The sequence below is a fragment of the Thamnophis sirtalis genome, unplaced genomic scaffold, assembly GCF_051295495.1.
Source record: "Thamnophis sirtalis isolate CommonGarterSnake01/CBP01778 unplaced genomic scaffold, rThaSir2_p1.2 scaffold_1, whole genome shotgun sequence".
NCBI classification, from domain to species: domain Eukaryota; kingdom Metazoa; phylum Chordata; class Lepidosauria; order Squamata; family Natricidae; genus Thamnophis; species Thamnophis sirtalis.
Window position 1 is genome coordinate 76,465,554 of NW_028261381.1, and position 14,253 is coordinate 76,479,806.

The window sequence follows — 14,253 nt, forward strand, 5'->3', positions numbered from 1 at the left end:
CCCTCCCAGCAATTTGCCTCCTTGCAGCAAACAGCAAACAGCTTGGTCAGCTTCAGCACGAGCAGCTGATTGGCAATAAGATCTGCCTCCCGGAATACTGCCTTTCAGCTATTCCAGGCTGCGGGGATTGCCACCGCCTATCGCCGCTGTTGCCATTGCCTATTGCCACCTCCACATGCCCCATTTTTGGCCTTTGTGCATCCCATTTTTGACCTCCATATACCGCATTTTTGGCCCGTTCCACATGGCGGAGATAGGCAGTGGCAGAACATGGGATGCGCAGAGGCCAAAAATGGGGCACGTGGAGGTGGCGATGGCAATCCCCCACAGCCTGGAACAGCTGATAGGCGGTATTCCGTGAGGTTGATCCAACTACCAATCAGCTGCTTGTGTTAAATCAGGCTGTGCTGAAGCTGACCAGGCTGTTTGCTGCAAGGAGGCAAACTGCTGGGAGGCAGTAGTAGTTTTTTTTCCTCTCCAAAAGCTATGTGCGTCTTATACGTAGTTCAGAGTGACTTATAGTCCGAAAAATATGGTACATCTTTTAAAAGGTGCCAGAGAAACCTTTCCTCCCTAAGAAGAAAAATGTTACCTGCAGAAAAACTTTCATCCAAATTACTTCCAAGTGACTTTAGATGAAACCTTCAAAACTAGTTTTCTTGTCTCAGTCATCGACACTAGTGTCTTAAATTCAAGACAAAATCTCTTATCGAACCGAAGCTCTTAATAATATTCTGGAGGCCGAGAAGATAGATGATGAAAACTGAGTTTGGGATGGGCTGGCAAGCGCTTCACACTACATCTAAAATATTCTATATCTTTTCTAGAACTTCATTTCTTGAAAGGCTGTTCACTTTGATGACCTGCTATGTGAACTTTGTCTTTGGACTATTTGCTCACTGACTGATTTGCATTCACTGAAAAAATTCCCTGATCGATGGTGAATGAATACTTAGAGGAGACAAGAGATTTTGGATGTGGAACTGAAGCTAAAATGTCGGATCTTGCAGTAGTAAAAAGACACTGCCTCCCGGCAGCTTCCCTAAAATAGGCCTGAAGATATGTAAGAGATTTTTACTCCAGTACCACAACATAATTTATTCAACATTTTCATGGTCTTAGTTCTCCAAAATTCTCTTCCAGCTCCACCTGCCTTCCACAGATACTGGGTTTAACATTGTTTGAACAAGAGGAGCCATTCAGAGTAGCCTTCCCTTGGGTTTAAGAGCCCACCAGTTCTCCTAAATCAACGGGAAATTAAATACTCTGGCCTTCTGAAAAGCTCTCCCCACTGAACAAAAAAACCCTGGGTTTAGATCTAATGTGCTCCTTTTACAGATGGCACATATTTAAATGAATACATAGCTCCTATGCACCCTGCTCCATTCTTCCTATTCAAGGTACCCTTTTTTTCTTACAGTCAAGCCTATTCTTAACAGCCCCAACTCTCATTATTACCCCCTGCTCAGTCCCAGGAAGGAGAAGGTTTTATGGCTTTGATTGCAAGGTGTGATAGAACAAGGAAAATAAAGAAGCATTAAGAAGGATTCCTGGCTCAGTTTGAGTTAAAAGATTTTCTCACGTTTTTAAAAAAATAAAAAGCAGATGCCCACACACTCACGCATGTGTGCACATGCAAACACACACACACACACACAAACACACACACAAACACACACACACCTCTTTTATCTCTTTTGGGGGTGCCTCCACCACTGATGCAAGCCATCGAAGGAGCCACAGGCCTAAGATATTGCTTTGAAACTCGTGTTTCAGATTTTAAATACCATATACATAAAAACAGAGCTGGAGTGCTGCCCCTACATTGTCTGAAAATCATTGCCAGAATGAACAGCTTCAAATAAATTAGAAAGAAAAGTCGAAAATTATTTGTCTCAATAAAAACTGTAGTAAAACCTTTAAACTTTTTTTCTTTGTGGTTTTTTTTCTCTCTTTTATATTATATATAATATATATTTATATATGTATAAGGACTGCGGAATAGCAGTTTTAAAGAACGCTAGCCAGAGAAACACAAAGGCCCATGCTCAGTATAGGAAGAGGGGAGCCCCGGAAAAGAAACCTTTCCAGGTTTCTGCACCTGAATTTGGGAAAGAGCCACCAATATATTGTCCAACCCTGATGGAATAGAAAGGAAATGCCCCTGCTGTAATGGAAACTGATAGGCAAAAATCTCAGTTACTTCCTATAAGTTAGATAGGAATGTACTCATTATAATTAGTAATACACTCTTCAAAGAAAAGAACCTGCTTCCCTTTAACTCTTCCTGTTGCAAATCTGCGGACCAAAGAGCAACCATTTTTCTCCCAGACAACTTTCACTCCCTCCCAAGCTTCAATTTCTCCCTAGTTTCTCTTTCAACCCCATCGTAGGACACATGCATCAGCTCTCCCCGTTCCCTCCAAAGGGGAAGAGAAAGCACCCTTTGCATGCAAAAGGAAAGAACCCAATATTTAAAGAGTTAATATACTCTCCACCTACCCAAGAAAGGGAATGTGATTGTGGTTTGTCCTGGTGGTGGAGGTAGGAACCAAAGGAGGCACTAAGCATGCACCATTATGTTTCTTGACTTCAGATTCCTTTAGCTTTAGCCTTCGTTTTAGAGGATATGCCCGTTGGAAATGCACATGGGCACATGAATAAAAATGCTCCTACACCCACACCCACGCCCTCCTCCTCCTCTGTTAAATATATCACCCATCTTCTTCCTCGCCCCTACCTCCATTCCCCTCCCACCCACCCCCAGATGCACCCGCATCTGCTCTCAAATCTCACACAGTGAACATCAGGACACCTCTATGATCTCCATGCTGCCTGAAAAGCTAGACTGTTTGCTAATTTTGCCCAGGTCTTCCCGAGATCTGCTCTCCGATAAGGTTTCTTCAAATTCCATCTGGCAGCTCCTTCTTTTGAACTGCTTCTCAGGCATGGTGTCCTCGTGCCAGCTGTGCCGCACCTCTCGCTGCTCTCCTCGCTGCTTGTCCCTCAGTCTGATCTCGCAGCTTGCCTGGATTGTGCTGCAGCTGAATGAAGAGTAGGTGGTGGCGCTGGCAAAGAGAGTTCCACTCCCGCCGCCTTTGCTGCCCGCTGCTGAGTCTGTGCCGAAGTACCAGGGGTTCTCCGAGGTAGGCGTGCTTGGGGACTCCACGTGCATCCCCCAAGTACCAGCGTTGGAGGGGGCGGTGGCTGGCTGTGCCAGCTGCTGCCCTACATTGGGAAGGCTCAGCCGAAGGGTCTGCTTGAGATTGTCCTCCATGCTGGTGCTTTTGTGCATGGCACACATCCCACTGAAATTAAGGCTCAGCCCATGGGCAGGGGAGCCTGCTTGGTGCCTGTGCTTCCGTCGCTGTCGTACTTTGGCCTCTAGAATGAAGTCAGGTCCGCTGGGCCAGTCAGAACCGTCTGGAAGAGGAGAGAACTGGCAGGTACCATTGGGACCCGAAGGGCTGTCCAACTTACAAAGCTTGGGAGTTTCCCCTACTTCGGTAGGAACCGGGCTCTCCTGCCTTTGGGTAGGACAGTAGGCTGACTTGATGTCCAGAGAAAAAGAACGCTTGAGTCGGTTGGTGTCTTGGATGCGATCAGAAGATAAATGCAGCCCATTGAGTCCTTGCTGCAACGCCATGGGTGAGACAACCTTTGAAATCCCTAGTGATCGCTCAGAGTCAATGCAGGATGTTTCCAAGATTGTGCTTTTTAATACCTCCTCAGTTTTTTCTGAGAGAGAAAGAGTCTGGGGTCTATTACCTTCACAAGTCTCAAAGTATTCTTGCTGGGATTCCCCTTCCCCTTTCTCTCCTTGAGCCTTCAAAGCCTTGAGCAGCTTCAAACTTCTCTCATACTCTAGGAGTTGACCTAAGAAGTTGAAATTGGGTGATATGGAGGGACGTCTGTCTTTGACAAACCTGTCGGGGCAAGCAAAGAGCCATGATTATTAAATGGCATTTTCTTACTTTCAATAAAGACATATTTTATAGATCTTGAAAGTCTTACCAAGATTTTCAACATCTAATCAGCAAGCCATGGTTGTAAAAGATTCTTAAAAACTCTATAATTCAAAGCAGCACTAGAAACTAATTATATGTCTTTCCCACATGCCCATGGCTTTAAAAAGTAGAGATATATTTAAGGATCTCTCCTTGTCCAGTAGAAGTTCAATTGTTACCAAGTTCCACAAATTTCAAGGATTCAGCAAGGTGGCTATGTAATCTGTATGGTGATTCCATATCCATATATAAGCCCTTTCTATATAGAGTATTAGTTCAGCACTTTATTTTTTTGTGCAGTGTGCCCAGTTCGCCAGATTAAGCCAGTTCGCACCACTTCAGGAGAACCGGTTGTTAACTTTCTGAGCAGTTTGGTGAACTGATTGTTGGAAGAAATCATTAGGGCAGAGAACTGGTTGTTAAATTATTTGAATCCCACCACTGAATGTGCCCTACCAATAGTTTTTTTTTAAAACAAACAAATGTACTGTGAATCACAAAATGACTAAATTTACATGTAAATGACTAAATTTACATTTGATCCCAAATGATCAAAGAATGGGAGCCAATCAGCAGGTGAAATTGAAGTGGCTACCACAAGCCTGACAGTTACATAAATCAGCTTCCAAGCTTACACTAAGAAAGAATTAAGAATTACAACTTCACAAAAGGCCATTCCCTCACTGGTATAATATTTATGGTATTTTTTTCTTTTTATGTGCCTCAGTGGTGGGTTGCAGGTGGTACGCCCCGGTACGGGCGTACTGGTGCCTGCCCGGAGCACCGGGTAATGTTCCGGTACGGAGCTCCAGAGGGCCTGCCCGCCCACCCGAGCTCCTTGCCTGTATTTGAGCTCTTGGTCCTTCCATGCACACAGTGCATGGTTCCTGCGTGACGCTCCGCCGAGCAGCTGGAGTATTGCGGAGGCTCGCTGAGGCATTGCAAGAGGTAAGGACGTATGTATGCTGCATGTGTTCATGTGATGGATGCCGGGCCCCGTTGCAACCGTATCGGTTGCAATGGGATTCGAAACCCACCACTGATGTGCCTCCATTTTTCTTTTTTTTGGGGGGGGGGGGAATCTAGAGAAAACAAAGCTTGACTCCAAAAATAGCTATCCAAAAAATAAAACCTGTCCTAAGGAGCTTTTGAGGATTGGCTGGGAGGGACGAACCAGCCAACCAACCTTTCTCCTTTGAAAGGAAAAAGAACCACCATCTTCTTCTGGAAATAGACTTACCTGTAGGCATCATCTGAAGACATGCCCATGGTCTTCATGATGTATGCAATGGCAATGGTGGCCGATCGGGAAATCCCTGCCAAGCAGTGCACAATCACCTGGCAGCTAGAAACCTTGGCCTTATCTGCAGGACAAGATGATAGAGGTCACTTCAAACACAGAAACCTTAAAGGCTATCAAGACTCATTTCAGATCTGGTGAAGTAAAGACAACTCCAAAAAAACTTCTCTTACCAAATCTAAAATCTTAAAATGTGTCATAAACTTCCTTCTTGTTTTTGTTGCTACAGACTAACATTGCTCTCCCTTGCAGACCAGAAAGAAGAAGCAATAAACTATATGAACAAGATATTTATATCTGCACAAATCTGCACTTTAAGTCAAAACTTGCTTTAACCTTGTTTTGATTAACTGAGGGGCAGGGGAGAGGGGAAATGTTCACTCTAGTAACCTGAACACTACGGCATCATCATTTGTGTAATGACCTCCTTATGCAAATCACATCATTTGTATAGTAGCGTCATTATATAAATTATGGACTGTTTCAAATTCCATTATATTCAGTTTCAGGTTTCACTGTGCTTGTCATACTGGTTACACAACCCTTGCATTTAACTTGCAGCAAGGAGAGGGAATCTGAGGATCTCAGACTACAGCTCTAATTAGCCCAGCCAGCAGTAGTCTGAAATGAAAAAAATGTTGTAATCCACATGTATGCTCCATATATAACATGGGAATCAGAGAAATATATTTTCCTTGCATAATGCAAATTTAAAATAATTTAAAGTAACCAAACAGGCAAATACATCCTTCATGAGGGGGTGATTTCATTCTTACAGCCTGGACTATGGCTGTCTATTTGACAGTCATTTGCAACATATTGTGTTGTTTTGACATGATAAAAATTACGGAACGAATAAAGCCTGGATTAAAAATCTGGGCACAGAATTCATTTATTTAAGCATAGCATCAACTAAATAAATCAACAAATATCAGAATTGTTTGCAAATGTTCCATCCACCTTTCCTTCCTTCCTTCCTTCCTTCCTTCCTTCCTTCCTTCCTTCCTTCCTTCCTTCCTTCCTTCCTTCCTTCCTTCCTTCCTTTTCTTTCTCCCTTCCCTCCTTCCTTCCTTTAGATATTTTGGATGTCAACACTCCTAAATCCTAAAGCTCATTATGGGAGTTGATTCAATACTCCAGAAGGTACCAGGATGATCAAAAGTGCTTTCACAGATAATCTGAAACACTGCCTACATTCTATGTCTTAAGAAATAAATTATTTCTTTGTACATACTAACAAATACTATCTGAATAAGCCTGGCTGTTCTGAAGTTTAAAAAGCATACTCATCCAAGGAAAGAGCAGTATTATCTCAAGTAGCACTAATTGTTCCTCTGCGATATCCAGATTTACATTAGTGTTATCATCTGGGCATCAGCACCAGGAACCTTTTTTTCTGGAGAAAAAAGGAAGAAGGTCCACTGTCCAAGGAAAGGCTGGTATTTTGCACGCTGTAGATCACGAGTGAGTAATTGTGTCCCTTTTATGAGCTGTGGACTTCAACTCCCAGAATCCTGGGAGTTGAAGTCCAGAAGTCATAAAGGGGCCATAGTTCCGCACCTCTGCCATAGATCTTGAAATATGGGATCAATGGAACAGGACAAGGGGAATGGAGCAATTTGGTCATCATTCCATATTACATTGACAATAAAGAAACTGAAAAAGTATGGGGGGAAAAAAAACCTTCAAGAGCTCTTTACCAATAAGACTGGTCTTACCGATGAACTCAATCGATTTATCCAGCCAAGGAAGCAGTTTCTCACAGTAGTTATCATTGACTGGAATGCGCATGAAGTGACTGTCACAGATGAAATCTGGCTTGGGACATGAATTGCTGGCGTTGAGAACATAGCTGATCCCATTCTGGGTCATCAGGTCCTGAAGGGGAGGAAAAAAAGAGCTAGGTTCTTTCATTTGTCATTCAATGCAGAATCTTCTCCCCTGTTCTTCCAGAGGTTCTGATTATGTTCTTGCTTTAAGAAGCAGTGGAAATCCATAAGATCTTGAACTACAGTTCTCAGCAGCCACAGTCAGTATGGCCAAAGAGAAGAAGGCTAGGAATTGCACTTCAACAATGTTGGGAAGGTTACAGACTTTCCACTGCTAGACATTTTCCCCCTTTCTCTCTTGTATTCTTGTATTTCTCTCTTGTATTCTCCCTCTCTTCTATAATAGACTGTCTGCCATCACGTTTTGTAGCCACAGGGTTTCTATGTATTTTAGCTGCCAGTTTAAAATAGTTTAGCAGCTTCCTGTCATAGCAAACAGCTGCACCTTCAGTAGCAACATTTTCAGACATTCAAAATGCCTTTACGGCATAAACTCACGGTGGCATCGGATCTATGTACTTCTTATATTTTCCATTGGGAAAGGGGGGAAAAAAGCTTGCAGCATGTCTTCTAAGAGAAGAATGGACTTTGGGGAAAGGCTACGAGACATTTCCATGGATTAAATCATAGGGCATTAGGATATTCCGAGTATTGTTTCGCTACAGTGAAGGGAAAAAAAATCAAAACTAAATACGTCACAGACGGGTTCGTATGTTTCAAGAGCAACGTGATGTTCCTCTTGTTGGGTTTATCCTTTTTCTCCACGGTCCCTGTGCAATAAATCGTAACCTCAGATTCTAGGAGCCAACCAAACTCCCAAGCTTACATTCTTAACATTTTTTCATTCTTGTGTCTTTCTACTCCCTGTATAAAAAATGTTATTTTCTTCCTTTCTGCACCTCTAATTTAGATGCTTCCTCCCACCTTCCCTGTGAGCAATACGCTACTGGCTCCCTCTGGCCTGGGATACATGCCCACTGATATTGTAATAATGACTTCTTTCTTATTCTTTCTTTCCTGCAGACCTATCATAGCCAAAGCATTCTGGCACCTTTTGAAAGGACAGTGCTGCTCTCCCCTCCCTCTCTTCCATTCCCAATGCTCATCTTTATGCATTTGGGGGCCCTCTCAAAGGATTTGTTTTTTCTCTCTCTTGCAACTGTAGGCTGCACTGCCTACACTCCTTGGCACCTCAGCTTACCATCAGTCACAGCTGAATGCCAAGGCTAATACCTCATCCCCTGGCTGGACATGGAAAAGCTGAGGTCAATGTTGTTCTTTAGCCTGGCTGGCACCGTACACTGGCATGCAAAACTGGCTCCCCTCATATAACATTTCTTAGGGACAGCCTCACCATCCTGACATTCCCACTGCTAATGCCTTTAATGCTTCAGGGGAAGTCTATGAAGTCTCTGTCTCTGCACACTCCATAGGTCCAGAAAGACACTATTGTTTGACGGGATGATGTATGGTGATGCACAGGCAGCAAATGCCTCTTCTTGGCAATGACCCTTTTACAGAAGAAGATACAGATTCTACAAGACAAGCCCATCTCCCTCAATGTCATAGAGTACCTTATTTAAGACATCTTTCTGGGAACCTAGATAGAGATGAGGCAAGATGCGTGTTGGGCCAACATTGGCCACTGGCAAGCATGGCTGAGAGATACTCATTGGCAGGATGGCAGTTGGTTTTCCTTCACAGAGTCCTGGGAAACAAGACGAGAAGGTGGCAAAGCCCCCTGAAAGAAGGAAGGGAAGGAAATATGAATTAGGAGGAATGATTCTTTTTCATTAACTGCATTTTATCTGTAGCATTCTATACTCCTTCTAATAACCTATCGCTTCAACATTGAACTAAACTTTCCATCTGGTGACAGAACATTTCAATTTTAGTCTAAAAATAGCCCTTAGTTTTCATGAAAACATTACACATGCATATAAAAGCAAATGATTGATTTTGTAACAGATTTCTTAGACATTAGCTATGAGTCAAATATGGCTCTTGGGGATATTGCTATAGTTGTTATGACGTTAGACTTTGTCAAAATGTTGCATTCTCATACATTTTAACCATCTTTTTACTTGCCTACTACACTGTCTCCTTGTTTAGCAACTGCAATCTGTTTCAGAGATTTTGTTACTAAGTGAGTAAGTTAGTAAGTAAATGGTCCCTAGGTGAACACATAACTCGGAGACAGAGGAGAAGAGACACTGCAAAGATTGCTGGTTGCTTCCAGCTCATTCAAATAAAATCTGCGCACCATGGTTACTCTCACCCCGATGTTTCTGATTGTCGGGGGCAGAAATGTGGTTATAAGTGCACACATTGCATGAATTTATTTTACTACTAGTTATTATCATTGTATTTGCAAATGATAGTTAACTAAGGTAGTTGCTGAGTGGGGAGTTGCTGTATGAGGTATTGCATTAATATCCATTTCATCTCTCTTAAATGTTTCCTGATCTCCTATTTGGTAAAACTTTCTTACAACTCTGTTTCATAAAACAGAATTTCATACACATACATCATATCTCAATATTATAAAATTATTACTCAGTTAAGAAACATAATTAAATAAATATTAATGTGAAAAAAGAGAAAGAGAATGAGCAAAGAAATTATGGTTAGAGAAATGAATTAAATTGTTGGCTTCAATTTCTCATTCCTCCTTAGTTCATTTGATCCCTTTTACATCTTTTTGAAACTTAAAAATATACATATAAATGTTATTAGAAAAATCCACATTTTTACAATACATTATTTTTTTGTTTCTCCTATACTTGTTTTGTGACTTTTCTTTAAATTCCGACATGTACCATACCACTTCGTATGTGGTATGTAAGTAAAAGACATTGCTTTACAGTCCTGTCTAAGCAGTTTACAGAGTCAGCCTATTGCCCCAACAATCTGGGTCCTCATTTTACTGACTTCAAAAGGATGGAAGGTTGAGTCAAACTTGAGCGGTCAGGATCAAACTCCTGGCAACGGGCAGAGTTAGCCTGCAATACTGCATTCTAATTTCTGTGCCACCATAGCTTTTGCACTTTTTTAAAATCAAAACTCAAACGGATGCAATTCTTTCTTCTTTCTTTAAGCCAGATTGCTAAAAAAGAAATCAGCAAAACAAACTGGAAAATTAACCTCAGACCTAAGTTCCATAATTCTAGAAAGAACTTTAATAAATTTAAATCCAATAAGAATCAATCAAAGCCTCTCAAAAGAACAAGTAAGTATTTTCTAGAAGTCTTCAGATTTATAACATATTGTTCAAATAGGAATTCCGGCTCCTTGGAGAAATATACTATTTTTATGAATGAATACTAGAAAAGAATTATGTAAACCAACCAGAGAAATCACTTAAGACTTTGGTAAATAACTGTATTATCTAAAGCAAGAGATGAGGGATACTTACAACAAAGTTGCTGTCAAGACAAAGCATCAGTTTGCATATATTGCACGCTCCAATAAAAATCCACATTTTAAACCGGAGATTAATGAGTCAGCTCATTTATCATATGCATTAATCACTTCATTCTTTCAGTGCTTACTGTAATGACAGCGGTTGGACTTTCCCTTCACCATTCTTTTTCTATTTCTAAAAGATTGTCTGTTTATCACTCATCGATTCCAGCAGTTTTCAGAATCTATGCTATCTAATAAAAACCCCAAGTCTCTGTAGAGAACCCTGTTATTTTTTTGACATTACTCTTTTGGTGTTTTACAGATCACCATTCCCAGTGCATAAGCAAGCAGCATAGGTTTCTTCCAGCGTGCACATTTTTAACTGATTACAAAACAAATCAGTATCTTAGTGATGGGAAGGAGCAGATAAACAGACAGGGCTAAATAAAATAAATGGAATCTGCAGGGGGTAGGTGGAGCGTGTGTGTGTGTGTGCATGCGTGTAATTCTAGGAAGGCAGGAAATAAACTACCTGGACTGGAATTTAGTCAGGGCTTTGAGGGATAATTTTACTCCTCTTTTATAAATAGTCCTCTTGACAATCTTTAGCACTCACATGTGAGCGAGATTTGTCATCTGACAAACGGCAGGCTGAACAGTTGCCAGTGTTGTTATATCCTGGTTTAAGAGAGTCCAAGTCATTGCTTTGAGAAATGATTTTAAAAAATATTTACTTCTAGAAACCACTCCTGTGCTGATTTTTCCATCAAGGAAAGTCTACTGTATTGCAGAAAACTGAGAAGCATTTTCCCATGTGTGTTATCGCATCATTTCAGATACAGCTTAGACATGCTGAATTAACTATAATCTTCTGAGAAACAAGAATATAATATTAATTTTTCAAGTGATGGATTAAGCCCCACAACATACAAAAGTTTGTGCCAAATCCACGATTTAAAAAATATAGAGAAAAAGGGTTCTGCAGGCATTGCTGAATTGAAGATGTATCCCAGGTCTTAAAAGATAGAATGCTATGGATCTAAACCACATAGAAGACTTTCCCATCTTTGCACACTTCTAAGAGTTTTGTAGTGTGTCTGAAGGAAGCATGATATGTCTTCTAATTGAGGAACACCTAATAAGCTATCGGATTTATCCCTGAACCACTATTTAAAGACCATTGACTGAACCAATCACTCTTAGGGTTCTTTCAAAAGCACTGATCCCATAATTTTAGATCTTGTTCCTTTGTCCATCATCAATCATCTCTGGTTGTATTCACTGCCATTTCAGAAGCTGGGTTTTTACGGTTGACTGAGATCTATGTCATTTTGGCAGTGTTTCAGCACCTTCCTTCCTCCCCCCCCCCCTCTCTCTAGCTCCTACTCAAGTACATAAAAAATATCTTTTCTAATTCATGCTCTGGTAACTGGCCAATTAAGCAGCCCCTTGTATAGGTTAATTAGGAAAATGTGTCTATATGTTGAGTGGGTGGTCAAGGTATTTAGACAGAGATGGCAGGATTTCATTTCTGAACAAATCCTTGAGCAACTTTAGTGAAAACTATATCTGAATCATATTTTTCAGTTTCTTTTTTTCCTTCCTTTTTTTAAACAGCTCGTGCACTCCTTAGCTACATAACTATTTCCAAAAAAACTCTTCCATTGTGGGAGACTTGCTTTCATTAACTCCTAATTTGGATCTAACAATGTTTCCCCCCCTCCAGCAATAAGTATCAGATTGAAAGCAAGCAAAAAGTCCACTACTAACTCCATTCGATAGCTATTTCTCCCTATGACTAGATAACTACTAAAAAAATATATTGAAATATGAGTTTTCAGGATCGCTTTGTCAATCTGAGATGCAGAGAGTTAATGCAACACTACCTCTCCCATACCGCTGTGGCATGACATCACTCTCTCAGCCAGGATATTAAATCAGAATGAATGAAATGAGATTAGTGCAGGTGTCCAAGAGCTCTGGTTACTTCTATTTATTGCCCCTCTGCCTTTTGCATTCCGTTTCATCAAACCTATGTACTTCTGCCCTTTCACTTGGACCACGTCTAGGATGACAGTCAAAACGGAAGCATTTCCAGATGCATTTCTAAAAGAAGCCATATTGCACCTACGGTAGTACAATGCAACTGTTCTATCAGTTAGTATCTCACAACCTACAACAGCATTCATTCTAATTGATAGCTGTTCCTCAAGGGCCAGGGCTAAGCAGTACAGGTAGTCCTCAACCTACGACCACAACTGAGCCCAACATTTTATGTTGCTAAGTGAGACATCTGTTAAGTAAGTTTTGGTCCATTTTACGGCCTTTCTTGCCACAGTTGCAACACTTCACTAAGTGAATCACTGCAGTTGTTAAGTTAGTAATGTGGTTGTTCAGTGAATCGGGCTTTCCCACTGAGTTTGTAAGAAGGTCACAAAGGTGATCCTGTGACCTTGGGACACTGCAACTATCATAAATATGAAACAGTTGCCCAGCTTCCGAATTTTGATCACGTGACCTTGGGAATGCTGCAAAAGTTGTAAGTGTGAAAATAGGTTATAAATTTTTCAGTGCCGTTGTAACTTCAAATGATCACTAAACAAACTGTTGTAAGTAGAGGACTAACCTGTACTGATGTCAGATCTGAGGATTTAGAGCAAGATTTGACCCAACAATGCAAAAAGGAAACGGGCTTTAGCAGCAAGTAGGATGCAAAGCACACTATGCAGAACCCTCCCTCTTTTTGCTGCTCAACCTCCTTTTCTAAAAAATCATTCCAAATATTCAAAACTCAAGAATGATCCATCTTTAACATGTCCATCAGGAAAAAAAAACCTAGAACGATTTGTATTCCACATGTGTTAATGAATATCCCATCTACAGAATCTATAAAGTGCTGTGAACAGATAGTACATCATCTGTGCACTACTATTTGGTTCATATTTCATTACTTTCTAACTGTAGTACCACCGTAATATCGGAGTATTAGCAAAAAGTGTCAGGCCTGCAGCCATACAAGTGGATTACTCTGGCCTGACACACTTTCTATTATTGTACCATACATTTTTCTACTGTGGGAAAATGGGAGGAAGGATTGTATGGAGTCAGATGATATGTAGCCATAACAAAAGTCTTTCTAGAAATCCAAGGTCATCCTTTATCCTTGCACCTCTGCATCTGATCGGAACTGGATGGGTGAAAGCTGCCAGCACAGCAGTGAACGTTTGGACCATGTGATGGACTTGTGGGTGTGGGGGCAAGATCTTGAATTTTCAACTGGGTGGAAAACCGGGAAGTTTTTAGATTTGGGTTTTCCCAGATGTGTCAACATAGCTCTCTTAATAAATTGGAACTTTGAGGAATCCTTTGTCTTGGACTCTGATTTACCTTCAGATGCTATTTGGAACCCTGACAAAGAGGTTTCTCACAGAACATTACAACGAGCAACAATATGTAGTGATTCTATTCCTAATCACTCAGTCAGAACTTTCCCCTAGGGTTAGTCTTGGAATCTATAGAATAAATTCATTTATTTGGCTATCATGTTTATTATCATCATGAGAACTGGGCCACTGCCTGGATCATATAGATAGTTCTGCCTCATTTAGTAACCATTCACAGCTACAATAAAATATTAAATAGGGGAACTGAAAAGAGCACATAAAGAATAGGAATTCTGCAATTAGCCTTTAAGATTCCCAGTTGCCACTTT

General features: G+C 41.0%; 1 protein-coding gene across 3 annotated transcripts in view; it reads right to left on the minus strand.

Moving 5' to 3' along the window:
* Positions 1 to 2,797: 2,797 nt before the first annotated feature.
* DUSP8 (dual specificity phosphatase 8) overlaps positions 2,798 to 14,253 on the minus strand; it is a 111,183-nt gene continuing 99,727 nt past the window's right edge. For all 3 annotated transcript variants that reach the window (XM_014067654.2, XM_087716575.1, XM_087716591.1), the window contains 4 exons: positions 8,711 to 8,877; positions 7,026 to 7,185; positions 5,248 to 5,371; positions 2,798 to 3,926 (listed from right to left, as the gene is read on the minus strand). In XM_014067654.2, coding sequence (XP_013923129.1) covers positions 2,807 to 3,926; positions 5,248 to 5,371; positions 7,026 to 7,185; positions 8,711 to 8,877 — 1,571 coding nt within the window. In that variant the 3' untranslated portion in view covers positions 2,798 to 2,806. The remainder of the gene's footprint in view (positions 3,927 to 5,247; positions 5,372 to 7,025; positions 7,186 to 8,710; positions 8,878 to 14,253) is intronic.